The sequence below is a fragment of the Dendrobates tinctorius genome, unplaced genomic scaffold (genome assembly GCF_039654945.1).
Source record: "Dendrobates tinctorius isolate UK_male_01 unplaced genomic scaffold, ASM3965494v1 ptg000062l, whole genome shotgun sequence".
NCBI lineage: Eukaryota > Metazoa > Chordata > Amphibia > Anura > Dendrobatidae > Dendrobates > Dendrobates tinctorius.
Window position 1 is genome coordinate 26,741,679 of NW_027361730.1, and position 22,652 is coordinate 26,764,330.

The 22,652-nt window shown below is 43.5% G+C and overlaps 1 protein-coding gene across 4 annotated transcripts in view; it reads left to right on the forward strand.

Annotated features, from left to right (window-relative positions):
• PARP6 (poly(ADP-ribose) polymerase family member 6) overlaps positions 1-22,652 on the forward strand; it is a 131,751-nt gene that overhangs the window by 83,526 nt on the left and 25,573 nt on the right. For 2 of the 4 annotated variants that reach the window (XM_073579439.1, XM_073579441.1), the window contains exons 14-20: positions 9,653-9,718; positions 9,803-9,870; positions 10,187-10,235; positions 10,831-10,943; positions 18,830-18,902; positions 19,820-19,889; positions 21,876-21,955. In XM_073579439.1, the coding sequence (XP_073435540.1) occupies positions 9,653-9,718; positions 9,803-9,870; positions 10,187-10,235; positions 10,831-10,943; positions 18,830-18,902; positions 19,820-19,889; positions 21,876-21,955 (519 nt within the window). The remainder of the gene's footprint in view (positions 1-9,652; positions 9,719-9,802; positions 9,871-10,186; positions 10,236-10,830; positions 10,944-18,829; positions 18,903-19,819; positions 19,890-21,875; positions 21,956-22,652) is intronic. The other 2 variants (XM_073579440.1, XM_073579442.1) reach the window with 1 other exon arrangement.

A 22,652-nucleotide genomic window follows, 5' to 3' on the forward strand; every position in this document is an offset into this window, starting at 1 on the left:
GCGTTTATTTGACGCAGCGCATGGCGCCGCTAAGCCCCGCCCTCTGCTGGCTCCCTGCCCGCCCCATCCGGTCATCGCCGCCTACTATCTGCGCACCCTATCTTTAGCATAGGGTGCGCAGATCGTGCGCTGGCCGTGCGCTAGTAGGATTTTGGCGTGCGCTGCGCAGTTTTGAAGGTGCGCCCGTGTGTGCCGAACGCAACATGTTGCATTTCGGCGCACACGGCGCACCTTCAAAAGTGCGCAGCGCACGCCAAAATCCTACTAGCGCACGGCCAGCGCACGATCTGCGCACCCTATGCTAAAGATAGGGTGCGCAGATCGCAAGCGTCCATGTGCGATAGTAGGCGGCTATGACCGGATGGGGCGGGCAGGGAGCCGGCAGGGGGCGGGGCTTAGCGGCACCGTGCGCTGCGTCGAATAAACGCTAGTGTGAAACTAGCCTAAGACAATGCTGCTGATATCACTCTCTCATGCTGATTGAATTAGAAGACTGGTTACAAAGTGGGCTGCTGCTTGAAGTCATTGTCTTTTTCCCTAAACCATCGTTACCTCCAAGAAGGCACTAGCACTAGCGACCCCCGACCCCAGCGATGTCGTTGGTGAGATCTGCTTGTGTGGCAGCTCAGTAGCGACCACTTAGGCTGGAGTCACACTAACCTGCGCAAAATACGGTCAGTATTTTACATGCGTAATACGGATCAATGACCACTAAATAGTGGTCCGTAGGTCATCCGTAAGCAAGGTGAGGTCGCGTATTTTGCGCATGTGTGTATCCGTATGTAATCCGTATGCAATCCGTATGGCGAGATTTTCTCGCAGCCTTGCAAAATGGACATTTAACGGTTTTGAGGCCTGCAAACAATTTAAATCATTAGCCTGCACCCTATTTATACACTCAGAAACAGGTGGCTGCCTACATTCTGTACATTTCTCACCTTGCTTTCACGAGGTGTGTTGGTGTTCTTTGTGCAGCATGGCCGAGGGTCTGACATTCAATACAACCGAGCAGGTTCTCTTTACCTGGCTTTTGTCACGGCGCTTTGGCCAACCATATCCTGTGATAGTGGATCCGCGGAGGAGGAGACGCATGTGGGTACATCCACTTTTGAGGCAACGACTCACAAGAGGTCATTTTCACCGCCTCTATTCGTCTCTGCGGGAGCATCCGGACAAATTTTACCAGTACTGTCGAATGAGCATTTCCACATTTGATCGCCTCTTGGAGACAGTGCGCCCTGGGATCACCTTTCAGGACACTAGGATGCGCAAAGCCATATCTGCAGAGGAGCGACTTCTACTCACAATACGGTATGTACTCCACGACCACATTCTCTATGTTCATAATGTGTGTGTTAATTTATGTTTTTTGGCCTTCTTGGACAAAGTTTAATACCCTCATCTTACTCAAAATATGTTTCACCTGACACAGCAGAATGTTACATCTAATATGTACTGCATATCACTTAGTCATTGTGCCACCAAATATGTGTGTGTTGTTCTCTCTCATTTCCTACCAAGTTTGGTCGGCATGTAACTGATTTTTTTTTACTTTAGCCATTCTAACCTGTACTATTTTTGTTGTTCTACAGCTTCCTGTCCACTGGCCTGTCTTATGCCGCCCTCCACCATGAGTTTCTCATTGGAAAGTCAACCATTTCAGGCATAGTGAGGTCTACATGTGCAGAAATCTGGACAAGACTCCATCAGGTGGTCCTACCCGAGCCCAGGATGGAAGACTGGTTAAGGATTTCAAGGGACTTTGAGGAGGACTGCCAGTTTCCAAATTGTATTGGGGCCCTGGATGGCAAACATATCAGGGTGCATAAGCCGCCGAACTCAGGCTCCCAATTCTTCAATTATAAGCAATACTTTTCTGTTGTATTGTTGGCTCTGGTAGACCCTCAATACAAGTTTATAATTGTTGACATTGGGGCCTATGGAAGGACGGGAGACTCTAGAGTCTTCAATACTTCCATAATGGGTCGGCGGCTATGCACCAACCAGTTGGATCTACCACCACCACGCCAGCTACCAGGCTCCCCCGAACAATCAGTCCCTTATGTCCTTGTGGCAGATGAGGCCTTTCAGTTATCACGTAATGTCATGAGGCCATATCCCCGGCGCAACCTTGACCACAGGTGCAGAATTTTTCACTTGCGCCTATCACGTGCTAGGCGACTGGTGGAGTGTTCCTTTGGGATTCTTTGTGCCAAATGGCGGGTACTCCAGTCTGCCATTCAGTTGAGTGAGCAAAATGTGAATGAAGTTGTCAAAGCCTGTGTTGTTCTGCATAACTTCACCAGGATACATGATTGTTCCTCCTCTGATGGTGTTGTGCGTAGGCCGGACAATGTGCGCAGGGTGAGACCACCTATCATCCCTCAACGTAGACCGCTCTCTGGCCTCAAAGTGCGTGATATATTCACGAATTACTTTATCTCACCTGAGGGGGCAACTTCTTGGCAAGAGAATGCTGTGTCTATGTTATAATTTTTTTTTTTCAAAGTGTGTCTAAATATATATTACTCAAGCCTTTTTATGATTCTATGAGTGTTTCTTTGCATTGGTTGGTGTCTGTTAGTATGTTGTGAGGGATAGTGAGAAATCACACAGAGACGTTAACTAGAGTAGACAAATTTTTAGTTTTGCCTTTTTTTTTTTTGTTTTGCTTAAAGGCAAACATAATTTTGCCATAACACAAATTTGGCAATGGCCAAAATGACCCTTTGTGCCTTCTTTAACTTGGTGTAACATTAACATTACAGAAAAAAACTGCAACAAACATTATGCAATAACAACATTGCTGCATGCCTACATTAACCTTGACTAGGCAACAAAGGGTGAGCTCCATCACCTAAATAAAGTCAATAAGATAACACTCACATTTCCTCATAATGTTTTCCAATCATAGAAAAATTCCACCATGACAGGCAAGACTACCTCACATCTTTCACACAGATATTACCTGTCTGTAGAACAGACAATATTTAAGCATGCTATACTGGAAAGGATGAAAATACAAAACTCACTTGTTAAGACATAGAGAGAGCGTGATATTGTGAATGCTGGTCGCCTCAAATTGGTTTACTAGAGAATGCTAATAACAAAGTTGACTACTTAACTAAAGGCAAGCACACCTTTCCTATGCGTTAGCAAGTGATTAGTGTATTTTCATCCTTTCAGGTAACAGTATAGCGCATTTAAATATTCTCTTTTATACACACCTGTAATATCTGTGTGAAAGGCGTGAGGTAGCGTTGCCTGTCATGATGGATTGTTTCATATGTTTGGAAAACATTGTTTAAAAATGTGAGTGTTAAATTATGTTCTAAATGTTGGTGAAGGAGAACACCTGTTTTTTTGTCTAGATTAGAAGCACCAGTTACATGTAACTGGACATCTCCAAATTTTTGATTCATAAATCCTCATATGTAGGGGAAGGGGAACAGCCTGTGGGTGCTGCTGGACATTGTGGCCAACATCGCCCTGTGTGGGGCCATACTGTTGCCCATGATGCTGTTGTTGTCCAGCCTCCTGGGCCTGTTGGTGATACTGGCCAGAGTAATGATGATGGTGAGGGGCTTCTTGTTGGCTCTGGTAGGCCCGTGGCTCATACCCACCAAGATAGCCAGATCGTCCCCAACCAGGTTGGGACCAGCCTCCAACACTGGGTGGGTACAAGTGGCCATATTGGTGGGGTTGGCTTGATGAAGACATTTGGGGCTGCGGAATAGAAGGATGGGTAGGGGGAGGAAGGGGTTGAGGTGTTGGCCCACGTATTAGGGGCTGTTCAGACCCTGCTTGAGCAAGCATCTGTGTGGATGGTCTCATGCGCATTAAATTTCTTGGTGAGAGCTGCCACCTCTCCAGAAATTCAAACACCTCATATGGGGTATTGGGGGGGTGCTTGCATCAAGCAGGATCTGAATACACCCCCTAATACGGAGCCTGACCTCACGGGTAAGGGCACGGAGATAAAGGGTGAGGCTACGTGCATTGGCCTCCTCACCATCATCTGTAGTGACTCTGGACAAGTAATTCAGCACCCCAGTGTCCACATTGGTCCTGCTCTCTTGAATGGTGACCTGGCGCCTTCTTCTTATTCGCCGTGATGCTAGAGCAGCCTGTGGGGAGGGCCTGATCTGGGCAGTTGGGCTGCTGCTCAAGTTGCCCATCTCTTCCAGGATGGGTGAGGTTGCAGCTGCAGACCGTCCTGGTGGTGTGTTGTGTAGGGCAGCCATTGTGTGTTCTGGTGATGCCTCCTCTTCAGCCATCCTTCTTGTAGGGGGAGAAGATGGGCCAGCCACCTCATCCCCTACAGGATCTATAATGGGCTCTGCCTCTGAGGCCGTTCCTCGATCCGTAAGGTTGGATTGAGTTCTGTTATGAAATAGAACAGAGGCAAAAATACATCAATATTTTTGTCCCTGTAAAGTATTTGTGTAATGTTTTTGTGTCATGTGGTGTGAGGTATGTACTTACGGTCTCAGAGCCAGAATTGGGGCGAGGAAGTTCAGCCGGTCATAGTAGATATATTTGCGCTTGACGTGGCCAGCATCCCCACTCCTGGACCGCTGCTGGCGTTCCCGGCGGTACTGGTCCCGGATGCTTCTCCACCATTTCATCACATCTTCCACTGCAATGTGACAGGAAAGATTGTCAAAAGCACATATTTGAGAGGTCACATTTTCTACCAGTAGTCTAGGCATGGGGCCTTCTGGGGTGTGCGTTCTACCCATGGTGGCATATGTAATTGGGCCAATACACAGGGTCTCATTAGCTACACTGAAACTAATTTTAGTGGCTAGGAGGATGAGGAGCTTGTGGCCTAACCCCTAATTATGGCTGTGTGAAGCCACGTGTCACATCCAAATGTAACGGCCTCATGAGGCTAATAAAAGTACATGCACAGGAAGGGGGGTGCTGATTGTAGATTCATTTTATAGCGCGCGCTAACGTTAATTATATTTTTATGGTTGCACTTACGAATTTTATGCTGCTCATCACGTGGTCTGTCACCAAAGTCATGGTACATCTGGCGACAGATGCGCCTCCATGACGCCTCCTTTCTTGTGCGGTTCGCATAGTTTGCGTCGCGTGGGTCCCATATTTCTGGACGCTCCTGCACCAGCACAATTAGCATCTCTACATTAATATATGTGGACGCCATGCTGCTGCTGTACTCCGTGGAGGCATACTTCCTGGATGTCTGGAGCACTTTTTGAGCTCATTTGCATGTCTAGGCTTCCTGATGATGAATTGGCCCATTTCCTGTTCACCAGCCAAAAGACCTGCGTATTGCTCGCAGGTCACACGTGTATTCCGTGTGTAATCCGTATTTTTTGCGCACCCATAGACTTGCATTGGCGTACTACGGGCGTAGTACGCTGACAATCGCAGCATGCTGCGAGTGGCACGCAGCGTAGGATACGGAGGAGAAATATACGCCCGGTGCGAGTGACCCCATAGAGAATCATTGGTCCGTGTCTAATGCGTGCTTTTAGCGCCTCTCACTCTCCCGTATTCCTCGCCAGTGTGACCCCGGCCGTAGCGATGTACCAGCGATCCTGACCGCGTCATATCGCTGGTGCATCGCTAAATGTGTCAGTACCTTAAGATTAAAGGAGTAGCTTCAATTTAGCAATCTTATCATCTACCAACAGCATAGGTGACACTTTACTGCTCCCAGTGTCTCACAGGTGGGAGTCTCACTGATCCAAAGGAAAGGTTTTGAAAGTGCCCCTTGTAAATGGAGCGATGGCTACGTATGAGTACCTCAATTCCATTTATTGTATATGGGGCTGTGAATTATTACCGACTATAACATTCGACTATCTTTAGTATTATAGCACAGCATTTTCCTGAGATCAATGATGATTGCAGAGATGGAGCACCTAATGATCAGCAAGGTATCATCTACTCTGTGGATAGCTGATAAGTTGCTAAATTGGGACAATCTATATCTTTTTAAAGGTCACACCCTCAAACAATGCCTTTGTAGGTATTAGGGTAGGTGCATCCGAGAGAATCAGGTCGATGATGCACATGACATTCTGATGAAACTCTGATCAAAGTTTGGTCAGAGAGTCAGCATAGTGTAATCCGATTTTATTCATCTTTTACAGATTTCTCCATCTTCTCCATTGTGTCAGTGTGAGGAAATCGGATTGCACTCAGATGTCATCCGAGTGCAGCCCGATGTTTTCAACACACTCATTCACTTGCATGGTACAATATGTGAGTATGATCCTAATATCGGATCAAACTTGAATGGGTCATGTAAACAGCCCTGTACATGAACATTAGTCTGGGTGTGATCCAATCTTTTGTCGGACCGTACTCAGACCGATAATACTGTCGTCTGTACCTGCCCTTATATAAATAGGATAGGTCCAAAGCTTTCTATATCTTTTTCTGAAAAAAGCTTGAAAATAAGTGATGCATTTGACTTTAACTAATGGAATAGGATCATATAGTCTTGTAAACAGAATATTTAGGAAATAAAATAGTACTGTTTCCATATACAGACTAGATACAAGCTTAATAGGTTACTTGGAGGTTTTGCTAGGCCATTCAGAATGCAAGAGTTCAGTAGTGTCCTCAAGGACCATGAATGTACAAATGGCCGGGAATGTAAATAACCACAGGAACCTAATTCCAGTCTGAGAGCTTCTGACCTTTTACTCTGGGAAGACTGCACTGCAGCAGGTGGATTACAGCTACATCAGGCCTTCAGACATGATTGTAGTGACAACTGTGCTGGTTAATGTCAGAGTTCCTGACCTAGTCATTCTGGATTCAACCTTCAACTACAAATTGACCTTATCCTGTTTAAATTAAAATCATTTAAAGAAACTAAACTTTGTATGATTCCAACATCCGATCACCTGAAAATTCACTGTACTACTATACAGTAGGTGTACCGTACTGTATATACACAGTATATACTTCCAATGAAACCAGTACATGTGCAACATCTAACTTGTATACTGACTGATTCATTGCATAGCTCGATACCTCACATTCAACATTAACGCTACCGAATACACTGATATCAAATGTTCCACAAAAAGCACAGATATAAGAAGTCTTTGCATCATAAAGTTCCATGCTCAATAGATAATACACCCAGTACATCATGGAACTTCAGAAAGCTATACATCTCAAAAGGCTGCATGTCACACTGTGACGGTCTTTGGTAAAGCCCCCGTCACACACAGCAATCTCGCTAGCGAGATCGCTGCTGAGTCACTACTTTTGTGACGCCACAGCGATCTCACCAGCGAGATCGCTGTGTGTGACAGCTATCAGCGACCGGCCCCCCTGCCTGTCGCTGATCGTTGATGGAAAGCCCTGGACATTTTTGGGGTCGCTGGTCTCCCGCTGGTCAGCACGCATTGCTGCGTGTGATAGGCGGGAGACCAGCGACCAGCGAGCAGGAGCTGGTAACTAAGGTACACATCGGGTTTCTAAGGGGGGCGCGCTGTGCCTAGAAACCCGATGTGTACCTTAGTTACCAGCACACTGATGCAGGGATCTGGTAACCAGGTACACATCGGGTTTCGAAGTGACGCACGCCCCTTAGAAACCCGATGTGTACCTTAGTTACCAGCTCCCTGCAGCAGTGCACTGGTAACTAACGTACACAGTGACGCCGCGCGCTCGGCGTCGCTGTGCTGATCGCTGGTGAAGCTGTCTGTTTGACAGCTCACCAGTGATCATGTAGCGACTCACCAGCGACCTGACATGTTGATATCGTTGTCGGGATCACTGGTGAGTCGCTATGTGTGATGGGGCCCTAAGGAAGAGGAGCCTCAAACTGTCCCTTGAACTGGGACCCTAACTATCCCTGTCCCAGGGGTACTCTTGAAGGTAGAGAGGCATGAGTCTCTGACCTTACTGTGCTCCTGTTAACCCTGATCTGTCCCTTCTCCACACAAATAGGCCTGGGACAGAAATATAAGGAAAACAAGACACAAAGACAAAATAGGGATAACAGAAAGCAGCAAACAAAGAAACACTCACCAAAGGTAGAGAAGTATATAGGGAAGGGTAGGAATGTACCATCCAAATGGGAATAGGACAATGAGGAAAGAAAGCACACATCCAAAAACAGTGCGCAACAATCTCCAGTAGCAACAACAATCTCCAAATCAGCTCAATGTCTCAAAGGAGCTAGGAAACAAAGCTTTCAGTGGCAAGACAGAGAGGGTCCTACCAGGATTTATAGGGAGAGGTAATGATCAGATCAGAAGCAGCTGAAAATTGAGCTGTAAGTTTCTGACCAGCATTGAAAGGGTTGTTAACCTCTTAAGCACCAAAAGAAACCAAATCCATTTAATATGGGACACAAACACAGGCTAAATGGAAGGTATGCGATTCACAATACGTAGTGATCTTCTAACCCCAGATCTCCCAGGAGGACGTAACACACTTGTGACACCACTACACCACATCAATGGCTAATATTCATATAGCTTAATGATCAATATGGTATAAGCAAGCGTAATGAATTAGAAATAATTTTCAAACCTATTTTTTTGCTGCTACAGGATGTTCCATAGTAAGGTATATTACTATGTTTATACGAATAGTGTTAGGCGTCGGATTCCTGGCAATGCACAGCAGGAATCCAGAGCCAGGCATCCTGCGGTCTACCATTCTCCTCCGACCGCTCGGACTCCTGCTCTGCAATCTCGGCGAACCAGGCATTCCCCGCAGACTCGTTCTGTGAGCCTGGATGTTGCTGCCACCTCTGGTGCAGCAATGGTAGCGCAACCTGCTTTGCAGGGAACTGCTCCTGAGGCTAAGTCCTCGTGCCGTGCTACTGGGCATGCCCGCAACTTGTCCTCTCAGTGGAGAGCAGGGGTCACATGTGCAGGTCCTATGTCGGATCTGATTGGTCCTTCCTATAGTACTGGAAGGTCCCGGAAGCGCATGGCTATAAAAAGCCCGCATGGCGGCTCGGCCATGCGCTAGTGTAGCATATTATGCTGTGTGTGTATGGTGATGGATGCATGGACTGGTGACTGACTTATTATGAAACCCCTTCCCTTGGATATTACGAATGGTGACAGTATGTTGGGTTAGTCAGCTCCAGATTGTGGCAAGCTACACGCCACTGAGCCTTCCTCACCTACACTAGCGTCCGTCGGCGCCCGGCTCCTCCGGCACCGTCGCTTAGCGGCTTCAGTTACGGCCGCGCTGCAGTAGCAGCAGCTTTTGGTGTTCGCGGCTGCGACGCCACACGTCGGCTGACCTGTGCAGCTAACAGGTTCAGCCTTCACGTCTATTGTATATTCAGGCGTCTCTGTGACTCAACAGAGTCCGCCCTCAGGCTCTCGGGTGACGTTAACCCGAGCGCTGTATCGCACTCCTAGCGTATCTGCCATTGTCCAGCAGCGGTCTTGTCACCTACCGCACGGTGGACCCCGGGCGGCGAACGCGCCTCCTATTATTTATATCTGGTGCGTTCCGCCGACCCTAACATAGGCCTTCTTGTTTTGTACGTTTTTACAGTCTATTAGAGCAGCAATGTATTCCCTTATTTGCATGCTATCATTATTCCGGGGGCATAAGTAACATTATATATTGGCACTTCAACATGAATGGCAATGAATTGACTGTATCATGTCTATGTTCACTGTAGAAGAAGAACTACGAACGTCTCCAGAAAGCCTTAGACAGTGTCATGTCAATTCGGGAGATGACACAGGTAACATAGAAAGGGATATTTTGGGTGTTCAAGGAAAACAAGTCCTAAAATGCATTGCATTTATTAAGATGTATTTTTTTCTAGGGATCATACTTGGAAATCAAAAAACAGATGGATCGCCTTGATCCATTAGCCCATCCCCTCCTTCAATGGTAATGCCATATTTTTATGTTGTCTTCATTAAACAAGTACATTTATCATCTATGCGGTTGCCTATAAATATCTGTAGCAGTAGTCTGCAACCTGTAGCTCACTAGTGGTTTCAGAACTTCAACCCCCAGTCAGAGCATGGTGGAAGTCATAAATACCCCTCACCCAGAGATCGATAGAGAGCAGATCAGTGACAACAGAGATCATAGGTTTTAGATAGCAATGTTATACATGTTCATTTCACGCCTGTGTAACAGCTTGTTAACACCATTTATTTTGACTGTATTGCTCCAAGACAGTTATTTTATCTTATTTCAGGATAATCTCCAGTAATAGGTCCCACATTGTAAAATTGCCCCTGAGCAGGGTAAGTGCTTGACCACAATGTGCAGTCTATACGAAGTGGTATTGTGAGCTAATGTCTTGATGATAGAAGTGTGGTATAATTGTATCTTACCATAGCTTCTGTCAATTGTTTGTTTTTTTAAACCATCAGAAATCTAAAAACTTATTTTAGCTGATCAGATCCAAAATTAGAAAATGTAGACCTGAACTTAAGGAAAGTCACTAAAAAGTGCCTTACATGTGCTCATACATACAGTATGTTGGCAATTGACAGCTCCTTAATTGTCCCCTGTTGACATATGCTGAGAGAAAAAAAGGATCAGGCATGTTAGACTTGAATATGCCTGATCCTTTGTTTCCACACTCTGTACACTTATGTCAGAGGGGTCTGGCAGGAGCTTACTACCCCCATTATTTTCCAATAAATATTTAGATCAGCTGAGCATGGATGGAGTCGGATCACATTTGTAGGATATCAATCAGTTGGCCAACATCTATTGCATGTGTGTGACCTGCGATCATGTGTATTTCTCTCCTATATTTGTACCCACAACTTACACCTGCCTCTTTGTTTCTGTCTGTTCACCTGGGTTCTCTCTTCCATAATCCTGTGGCAGCAGCTGAAGTTTATGCACACCTCACATCAGTTTTTGCTGCTCAGTAGCCCCCCAGCCAAGGAAGCTCGATTCCGAACTGCCAAGAAACTCTACGGAAGCACATTCGCCTTTCAGTAAGAAATAAAAGGGATGGGAATAACTTAAGGGATGGATCTAACAAACAGTAGAAGGAGCAAAAAGAAAAGCAACAAATGTGAAATAATGAAACATAAAAAATGTTAAAGAATTGAGAAAAAAATAATAAAAATAAAATACAGGACGAAATATGGTTCTACACCACAATAAACTTGAGCATATAAAAATCAGGTGTAAATAAACCTGAATAAAAAAGTATATGATAATATATCTTTATTGAAGCATGATTGCGTAACATATAAAAACAATGATGTAAAAGTTACAAAAAATACCAAAGTTAGCTATGAGATTAGCAAGTAGATCTGTATAAACTGAAGGTAAAACCACAGTGCACAATAAAATTATATACAGTGTATATATATGTATATATATATATAATTTTTTTGTGCACTATGGTTTTACCTTCAGTCTATACAGATCTACTTGCTATTTGTCTGTGGCGCCATCTCCTGGCTAACTTTGGTATTTTTTGTAACTTTTAAATCATTGTTTTTATATGTTACGCAATCATGCTTCAATAAAGATATATTATCATATACTTTTATATTGAGGTTTATTTACACCGGATTTTTATATGCTCAAACAGTAGAAGGAGTAGAGATGTGGAAATAATGAAAAGTTATCTTGGATTCCCCATTTTTCTATCCTTTTTGTAGAATTGTACATTTTTTAAATTTAAGGTCACGTACCAATGTATTTTATTATATTTTCATAATATCCTCCATGCTTGTTTTTACATGCAACGTTACATTGAACGGAATACAATGCAGTGCAAGTGCTTATGTAGACATACAGTATATTAATCAATGTAAGGGATACAGTGAATTTCTAACAAGGTGAATAAATCATTATTATTAAAATCATTATTATTAAAAATGATTCCTTTATTAATACTATTAAAAGAAAATACTATTAAAAGAAAAAGGAAATAAACTTGATAATTCCAATCGAACAAATATTTGTACAGACCAAAAGTTTGGACACACCTTCTCATTCAAAGAGTTTTCTTTATTTTCATGACTATGAAAATGGTAAATTCACTCTGAAGGCATCAAAACTATGAATTAACACATGTGGAATTATATCATTAACAAAAAAGTGAGAAACAACTGAAAATATGTCTTATATTCTAGGTTCTTCAAAGTAGCCACCTTTTGCTTTGATTACTGCTTTGCACACTCTTGGCATTCTGTTGATGAGCTTCAAGAGGTAGTCACCGGAAGTGGTCTTCTTTTCACAGGTGTGCCCTGTCAGGTTTAATAAGTGGGATTCCTTGCCTTATAAATGGGGTTTGGACCATCAGTTGTGTTGTGCAGAAGTCTGGTGGATCCACAGATGATATAGTCCTACTGAATAGACTGTTAGAATTTGTATTATGGCAAGAAAAAGGCTGCTAAGTAAAAAAAAACGAGGGGTCATCATTACTTTAAGAAATGAAGGTCAGTCAGTCCGAAAAATTGGGAAAATTTTAAAAGTGTCCACAAGTGCAGTGGCAAAAACCATCAAGCGCTACAAAGAAACTGGCTCACATGAGGACCGCCCCAGGAAAGGACCAAGAGTCACCTCTGCTGCAGAGGATCAGTTCATCTGAGTCACCATCCGAAATCACATACTCCAAAAAAAAAAAAAAAAAGGGGGGGGAACCTAGGAAACAGCTTTGGTTTTGACCCCAGGCCTTTCTTAAAGGGATCTCCGGTATGGAAGTCACGGCAAATACATCCAGTGCTTTGATACTGACCCCAGGCCTCTCTTAAAGGGATCTCCTGTATGGAAGTTAGGGTAAATCCCTCAGCGCTCTGATTCACAGACTGAATATGAGTCAACAGTGTGATGCAGCAGCAAAAAAGGCAAATGCAATTCTAGGATGTATTAACAGAAGCATACAGTCTAGATCACGTGAAGTCATTATTTCCCTCTACTCCTCTTTGGTCAGACCTCATCTGGAATATTGTGTCCAGTTATGGGCACCACATTTTAAAAAAGACATCAACAAACTGGAGCAAGTTCAGAAAAGAGCGACCAGAATGGTGACCGGTCTGCAAACCCTGTCTTATGAGGAAAGGTTGCAGGATTTGGGAATGTTTAGTTTGCAAAAGAGAAGACTGAGAGGAGACTTAATAGCTGTCTACAAATATCTAAAGGGCTGTCACATTGTAGAAGGATCAACTTTATTCTCATTTGCACAAGGAAAGACTAGAAGCAATGGGATGAAACTGAATGGGAGGAGACACAGATTAGATATTAGAAAAAACTTTTTGACAGTTAGAGTGATCAATGAGTGGAACAGGCTGCCACGAGAAGTGGTGAGTTCTCCTTCAATGGAAGTCTTCAAACAGAGGCTGGACAGACATCTGACCGGGATGATTTAGCGAATCCTGCTTTGAGCAGGGGGTTGGACCAGATGGCCCAGGAGGTCCCTTCCAACTCTACGATTCTATGATTCTATGATTCTCACCCTAGGCTCTCTGATTCTCACCCTAGGCTTCTATTAAAAGGATCATTGGTATGCAAGTCAGGGCAAATCCACTCAGCGCTCTGGTTCTGACCCCAGGCCTCTCTTAAAGGGATCCCTGGTATGGAAGTTAGGACCGTTCCACTCAGCGCTCTGGTTCTGACCCCAGGCTGATGGGATGATGTGGGATATTAGGTGTAGTAGTCCAGTGGCTCTGGGTGATGGGATGATGTGGGATATTAGGGGGAGTAGTCTGGTGGCTCTGGCTGGCGGGATGATGTGGGATATTAGGGGTAGTAGTCCAGCAGCTGTGACGGGATGATGTGGGATATTAGTGGTAGTTGTCCGGTGGCTCTGGCTGATGGGATGATGTGGGATATTAGGGGTGGTAGTCCGGCGGCTGTGACGGGATGATGTGGGATATTAGGGGTAGTAGTCCGGTGGCTCTGGCTGACGGGACGATGTGGTATATTAGGGGTAGAAGTCGGTATCTCTGGCTGACGGGATGATTTGGTATATTAGGGGTAGAAGTCAGGTATCTCTGGCTGACGGGATAATGTGGGATATTATAGTGAATGTGGCTATGCGGAGTGGGCGGGGCTGTACACTCAGCTTTATTTATATATATAGATACAATCATTATAATTTGTTATAACTAACCGTAGTTAGTTACTATGCCTGGGCAGCGGCGGGCTCTTCAGCTAGTTATATAATAATGTATACAACTTTCTCTGGCATCTGACTGTTTGAAGTACATACAATCTCTCTCTGGTATGCTTTCAATGTACACAACTTTCTCTGGCATATGACTGTCTGTGTGAAGTACATACAATCTCTCTCTGGTATGCTCTTTTTTACCTATCATTTCTTTTGCCATGATCTGTTTCATGCCTCTTGATTTAGTATTCTAGCATATCTTTGAGTGATCACTCCAATCCCTCCCTCTCTTTTATAACCTTTGTCTAAACTCTGCATCTGGTCTGACCATTCCCACCCACCTCTCCACTCACACATGATTGCCCTTAGCTAAAGATATATTCAGACCCTTAAGTCTGATCCAGATGTTAGTCTAATCTATGCATCTTTCAAAGTACATCTTTTTAAGTACAATATTTTGAATTAGACTCGAATTGGACTGGAATTGACTGTAAGGTAATGGAATAGAAAACCACTACAATGTTTCAGTTTCTTTTCACTTTCACCCCATACTACTTCACTTTTTCCTATCTCCTGTAATCCCTCCACCTAGTAAGGAACTAGTCATTTCTCCTTCCATCCTCCCCAGCCATCTCACCTCCTCCTCAGAACTGTTCCTCCACATTTAATCCTTTTTCTCCAGACACACACGATCGCATCATGTCCTATCCTGCTCCCATCTTCTAACGCTCTATTTGCTACTCCTCATTGCTGGCGACGTATCCCCAAATCCTGTCCCTCCTCAACACATCCCCACACTCATTTCTAACACTCTGCCACGATCCTCTACAAGTTTTCGCAACCATGATAACCTCATACCCATTCATCCTGTCCCCACTTCCCTGGTCCCCCTACATGGAGCACTATGGAACGCACGCTCTGTCTGCAACAAACTGTCCTATATCCATGACCTCTTTATCACACTCAAACTCTCCTTGCTTGGCATCACTGAAACCTGGCTCACCCCCTCTGACTCAGCCTCTCCAGCTGCACTTTCTTATGGCAGATTCCATCTCTCTCACACTCCTCGCCCCAGCAATAAACATGGTGGAGGAGTTGGCTTGCTCCTGTCCAATACCTGCTCCTTTGCCCAAATTCCACTCCCACCCTCCGCTACTCTTCCCTCGTTTGAGGTTCACTCCGTCCTCATCTACTCCCCCTCAAACCTCCATCTGGCTGTCAGAACTAGCCATCTCTACCTTCCTCGACGAATTCACCAGCTGGCTACTTCACTTCCTTTCTGCTGACATCCCCACTATCATCATGGGTGACTTCAACATCCCCATTGACACTTCCACCTCAGCTGCCTCTAAACTTTTATCACTGACTGCCTCGTTTGGCCTCACTCAATGATCCTCCGCAGGCACCCACAAAGATGGCCACACATTGGACCTTATCTTCACCCGCCTCTGTTCCCTTATTAATCTCACTAACTCACCCCTCCCCTTATCTGACCCAACCTACTGGCATTCTCTTCCCTCTCCTCTCCTAGTGCGCAATCCCCACTCCACAAACTCACTCACTCTCGCAGAAATCTCAAACACCTCAATTTACACTCACTCTCTGAGTCCCTTCTCCCTCTTACAGACATAGCTTCCTTACATGACACAGAGGATGCCACTTTATATAACACCACAATAACAGCAACACTTGATTCAGCCGCCCCCCTCACACACAGCAAAACTCATACAATCAACAGGCAACCCTGGATGACCAGCCTGACCAAGAACTGAGACAGGCTTCTAGGATTGCTGATTGGAGATGGAAGAGATCCCGTTCTGCCGAGCACTTTTTTGCATACAAGCAGTCCCTCGCCAGCTTCAAGTCCACATTCACTGTCGCAAAACAAACTTCTCATCTCTCATATCCGCCCTGTCTCACAAACCTAAACAGCTTTTCAACACTTTCAATTCTCTATGCGGTCCCCCAGCACCACCTCCCTCTCCTCTCATTTCTGCAAAAGACTTTGCCTTTCTTTAAGCAGAAGATCAATAACATCAGAGAAAGCTTTGGCCCGCAGCCTCCAATGCCCCTCCTCTTAACTGCTCAGCCCTGATTATCAGAAACCAGCTTCTCCATCGTGACAGAAGATCAACTCTCCACCCTTCTGTCAAGATCACATCTCACCACTTGCACGCTTGACCAGTTCCTGTCCCACCTCATCCCTAGCCTTGCCACAATCTTCATCTCAGCCCTAACACATCTCTTCATCCTTTCACTTACAAATGGTGTCTTCCCCTCTTCTTTCAAACATGCCTCAATCACACCTATTCTCAAAAAGCCCTTCCTTGACCCATCCTCTGTGTCTAGCTGTCTCCCAATATCACTTCTCCTTTATGCCTCAAAACTACTGGAAAAGCATGTCCATCTTGAACTGTCTTCACACCTCTCCTCCTGCTCCCTCTTTGACTGGTTACAATCTGGCTTCCGACCATATCACTCAACTGAAACCGCCCTAACTAAAGTCACCAATGACCTACTAACCGACAAGAACAAACAACACTAATCTGTCCTCCTCCTCCTGGACCTGTCTTCTGCCTTTGACAATGTAGACCATTCTCTCTTGTTACAGATTCTCTCATCTCTTGGCATCACAGATTTGGCCCTATCCTAGATCTCGTCATATCTAACAGACTGGACATTCAATGTCTCCCTCTCCCACAACACCTCCGCACCTCGCCCCCTGTCTGTTGGTGTTCCCCAAGGCTCAGTTCTAGGACTCCTACTCTTCTCCATCTACAACTTCGACATGGGACAGCTCATAGAATCCCAAGGTTTGCAGTATCATCTCTACCCAAATAACACACAGATCTACCTATCTGGACCTGACATCACCTTCTTACTGACCAAAATCCCACAATGTCTGTCCGCTATTTCATCTTTCTTTTCTGCTTGCTTTCTAAAACTGAACATGGACAAAACAGAATTCATCATCTTTCCCCCAGCTCACTCTACCCTTCCACCAGACCTATCCATCAACGTCAGTGGCTGCTCACTTTCCCCGGTCCCGCATGCTTGGTGCCTCAGGGTGATCCTTGACTCTGCCCTCTTTTAAACCACATATCCAAGCCCTTGCCTCCTCCTGCCGACTCATACTCAAAAATATTTCACGGATCTGTACATTCCTTGACCAAGGAACTGCAAAAATGCTCGTTCACTCCCTCATCATCTCCCACTTCGATTACTGCAACCTCCTACTCTCTGGCCTCCCCTCTAGCACTCTTGCGCCACTCCAATCTATCCTAAACTCTGCTGTCCGGCTAATCCACATTTCTCCCCTTTATTCCTCAGCCTCTCCTCTCTGCCAAGCCCTTCATTGGCATCCTATTGTCCAGAGGCTCCAGTCCAAAACCCTAACTATGACATGCAAATCCATCCACAACCTGTCTCCTCCATACATCTGTGACATGGTCTCCCGGTATTTACCTACACACAACCTTCGATCCTCTCAAGATCTCTGTTTCTATTCCCCTCTTATCTCTTCTTCCCACAACCGCATAAAAGACTTCTCCTGTGCTTCCCCCATACTCTGGAACTCTCTACCCCAACACATCAGACTTTCACCTACCACGGAAACTTTGAAAAGGAACTTCACCTACTGTATCCTCACCCATCCCCTGTAGACTGTGAGCCCTCGTGGGCAGGGTCCTCTCTCCTTTTGTACTTGTGTGTGCTTTGCATTGCTCATGTTTATTGTACTTGTCTTTGTATGCCCCTTTTTCACATGTAAAGCGCCATGGAATAGATGGCACTATAATAATTAATAACAATAATAATGGGTTTAAGGATATTGGTATATACCTATATATTAGTTATATTAAGCACAATATGCACTTTATTATCTGCATGGACAATTTCTCCATACAACATATATTGTGCAGTTGTTTGAGCACTTATGAATATTGGAGGTTATATATCTACCTGACTATATATTGGACAGGACCAGACTTTTGCTCCATATTGTTTGATGCTCTGCCTTCTTTTTTTCAGGTACACTGCCTTTGGGTACTTATTGTTTTCTGTCCTGTTTTCTATGTGACATATTAATTGGATGTTAATTGGTCAGCACATAGATATATGTATAACTATTTGTTGGATAGGAATTTCCAAATGTATTTTCTTTTTCTTTTAATAGTATTAATGAAAAGTATAATTTTGATTATAGGGATTTATTCACCTTGTTACACAGTGCTTATGTGACCTAAGCATCCAAGTGCACCCTTGAATACTGGAGATCTGGCTCTGTAACTATAGGGTACATTAGTTGTGTGCATTCAGTGCTACTGATGGGCTGGACATATTGAGGCTGATTCCAATATTTCTTTAGGATTTGTTTGGAAATTAATTTGTCATAGTTTGTATGGGTCCACTTTCAATGGAAGCCATTAGGATATCCTTTAAATGCCTACAATTGATATATAAGCGTAAAGTGTTCAATGGTAAGAGATCTTCTAGAAGTAAGAGTTTTGAATCTTGCTATTCCGGGCCTGTTATTTTATTCCATTATTACATGATGGATTTTTGATAGGTTATCCACTGTAGTAGCTTAAAAATATAGCACAATATGCTGCGTTAAAATAGTAAAAATGACAAAATTTGCAATGTAGCTTCCTAATGGGGACTCTAGCACAGATTCCTAGTGTTACTTCTCTGCATGTATGATGCCTCTTGTCAGTTCATTGCCACAGTTTACTATTTTGTCTTTCTTCCAATCAGCGGCTCTCATATTGAGAACTGGCACTCTATTCTGCGGAATGGACTGGTTAACGCATCCTACACCAAACTGCAAGTAAGTTTATCTTTAAATAAAAAAATATTTATTACTGTTCAAAAATTTTAGGCAGGTCTGGAAAAAATACTACAAATTAAGAATGCTTAAAAAAATAGAAGAGTTAATAGAGTCAGAACGAGGCCCTCATAGACTTGCATTGAGAGTTTGTGATCGTTACCTCTAACTTCCGGTCATTCAGAAGTTGTGGTCACAAGATGGTGGTGCGGGAACGGAGCGGCGCCAGGAAGAGCTGAAGACGGTGACTGGTAAGTTTATTACTAGAGGCAGAGAACTTAGATTAGTGGCACAACTCCACTGCTGAAATAAAAACAAATATATGCTGGAGTGGTGCTTTAAACAATAGGTCATTTTCTGATGACACAATCCTTTTAAGATCTTTTACACAGATACGTATAACCTTTGCAATAAATCTCCTACTGCTACAAATGCTTGACGTCTAGGTTAGGAGCAAGGTGTTAGGGTGATAGCATGTCTGAAAAAGTGCCAAGGCGTACTTGCAGCCGTTCTCAATGCAGTGACTGAAAGCCGGCAGCTCCTGGGAGGAATAAAGATAGTTTTCTCCCTGGTGCTGCACTTTCAGTGCTGCAGCTGGGCACCTTTATAATGCTATTAATATGCAGATTAACCCTATATCTTCAGGTTAATAACGTTATTCAACCTGGCAGGATCCCTTTAACCAGTAGAAACAAGTAATCAATTATACTTCTTGGCCTAGTGTAAGTTATATTATGAGAGGGAGTATTTGGGTGACAGCGGTGAGTTTTGGACCTTACAATAATTCTAGTAATAATCATTGTTTTCTTCATTTCCTCAAATATTTAACAACCTATGAGTCAGTAGATGAGTTACATGCTGTACTCTGAACTCAAATATGTGTAAGATATTACCGTCATGTCATTGGGATGTATTTACAGTTGCACGGAGCAGCATATGGGAAAGGAATATACCTTAGTCCCATCTCCAGTATTTCATTTGGATACTCAGGTAGGTAATAGAAAAAAAGGGATACCAGGTATGTACACAGTAGTTTAAATGTATGTCCTAATACATAAGACATACAGTCGTGAGAACACTTAAGTACAGATTTTTTTTTTTAATCCTATGGTTTTAAGGATCAGGGTATAAATATAACCTTACATGAACAGCAACATTTGACAAATTACACCTTGACAAATTACACCTTGAATTAAGAGGGTGAGTAGCAACCAACTGCTAATGAAATGTCCTGATTAGCTGTTCACAGCATGTGTGACCACGTCTGTAAAAGCAGAAGTTTTTAACACTTTACTGGTTTTTGGTCATTCAGGCTTGTGTTTACTCAATGCCAAGGATCTAAAAGAAGCAATTTTGAGGATCATCAATTTTGGAAGGTTTTAAAGGACATTTCCAATTAATTAGGAGTAGAGTTGACCGAATTTGTTCGGGTTCCCTCTTATTCGGCAAGCTATAGCGCTTACCCAATAAGCTACAGAGGGAACCCGGCTTCCTGGATTGCGCCAGCTGATCAGCTGTTCTGCGCCGCAGCTGCATGTGTCACAGCTGTGTGACAGTCACAGCACATGCATGGAGAGTCTGTGTGTTCGGCTCTCCATTCATGTGCTGTGACTGTGACACAGCCCGACACATGCAGCTGCAGCGCCGAACATGTGTCCGGGTTCCCGCTGTAGCTTATTCGGTAAGCGCTATAGACTGCCGAATTAGGAGTACATCATTTTACAGTGAGAAAGATTATTCACAAGTGTACAGCATTCAATATAGTTGATAATCTTCCAAAGATCGAATATACAAGCAAATTACGGTAACTCCAAGATCGAATCATGTAATGCTTAGACATTGCAAAAAAAATGAAAAAATATGATCTACAGCTCCAACGCTAAAGACTCCAGATAACATGTTAGATGTTCAAGTACATGAAAGTACAAGAATTGCTTGTTTGAAAAATTTTCTAGGACAATGAAAAACTACAAGATTTCTGAAACAATGTCATTAGCACAACCACCTCATACCAACTGTCAAACACAGTGGTGGAGGGATGATGATTTTTGCTGGTTTTACAGCCACAGAACCTTCCAGTCAATGATTCAACCAAGAACTCTTCCGTACACCAAAGTATTCTAGAGTCAAATGTGAGGCCATATATAAGTAATGTTGTAAAGAAGAGTGGGATAAAATTCCTCTAGAACATTAGAGACTGATAAAGTCATAACGAAAATTATTGCTTAAAGTCATTGTTGATACAGCAAAGCACAGAAAGAGGAAAAAAAATCCTCCAATAATGATACACAGCAAGGGAACAACAAGGTTTACCCGTACAGGCCTCCAGACAATGCACTATCAGGGTGCAGTGGACCCATATAATTAGGATGGCAACACAGGTGCAAAAAATACCAACAAAATAACCTGCTCACATCCTACCAATACATGGAGGGGGCGGTTATCTGGCATATAGATGCACACGGAACTTGTGTTTGCAAAACCAAATGGGCCCAGCTGCACCCTGAAAAAGAGTGCAAAGAAAGAACATTAGAGACTGATTAGAACATTAGAGACTGATAAAGTCATAACGAAAATTATTGCTTAAAGTCATTGTTGCTAAAAGTGGCTCTACAAGCTTAATTCTTGGGGTGTACGGAATTTTTCACACATTGCTTCTGCATTTTAGCCCAGTTTTTGGTAAATAAACAATCACAATGTAAATTGTCGTGTGTTGTGTTTTATCAGAGGTTGCATTTATCTATTTTTTTTCTACTATGTCCATTTGTAAAACCATGAAATACAAAGAAGGTATACTTAGTTTTTGTTATGACTGCATGTGTTTGACTAAAAAGTTATTGAATTTTTGGTAAGCAAATAATTGGGACTTAGTAGGAAAACAAAAATAATGCTTGCTATATTATTGGAGTAACATCCGCTAACCAGTATATTTGGTTACATTTCCAGAAAATAGTTATTTTTACTTATTTTATGCAGGTATGGGGAAGGGGCAACATCGAATGCCATCAAAGGATGAGCTGGTGCAAAGATATAATCGAATGAACACTATTCCTCAGGTAACATATGAAAATGTTATTCACAAGTGCTGAATTATCCACTTAAAGGGTTATTCCTACAATAGTATTGTTTTTCACAAAGTACAGTGAATGCCTAATTATTGTTTAGAAACAGACTAATCACAACATGAAGTTTCTTTCATGTACTCTTCTGCTTTTTTTCCATCTGCCCCTCAGTGCATTCAGCTTCCTATAGTTGAATGGGTGGTCCTATTGTTACAATGCTGAAAATTACATTTCGCAGCAGCACCTTGCGTCTCCATGGTGCTGCACTCCCATCCTTCCCTCTCCTGTGTGTTCCTGACTAGCCCCATCTTTCTGGGTTATCAACAAGCTGCAGGATAGAGTTTAACTTCTGCCATCTACATCAGCATAGCTGCCTATGTTTTTACATCATTGCTCTGTTAGGTTTCTAGCAGAGCTAAACTCTACTGCAGAGCTGTTAGCAATAGGCAACAAACACAGCTCAGCTCCGCACTGCCTAGTAATTACAAGCTCCATTGAGGATGACTGCAGGGAAGTTGAGTTCTGCTTGAAACCAGCTAGCAATGATGTGAAAACAAACAGACTGCTATACTGATGTAGATGGCAGAAGATAAAATCAGCTAGTCAGGGTACTATGTACAAGTATACAATGTATGTATGTCTGGATGTCCAGACAGTAACGACAACATACACCTTAATAATTATTTTTTGT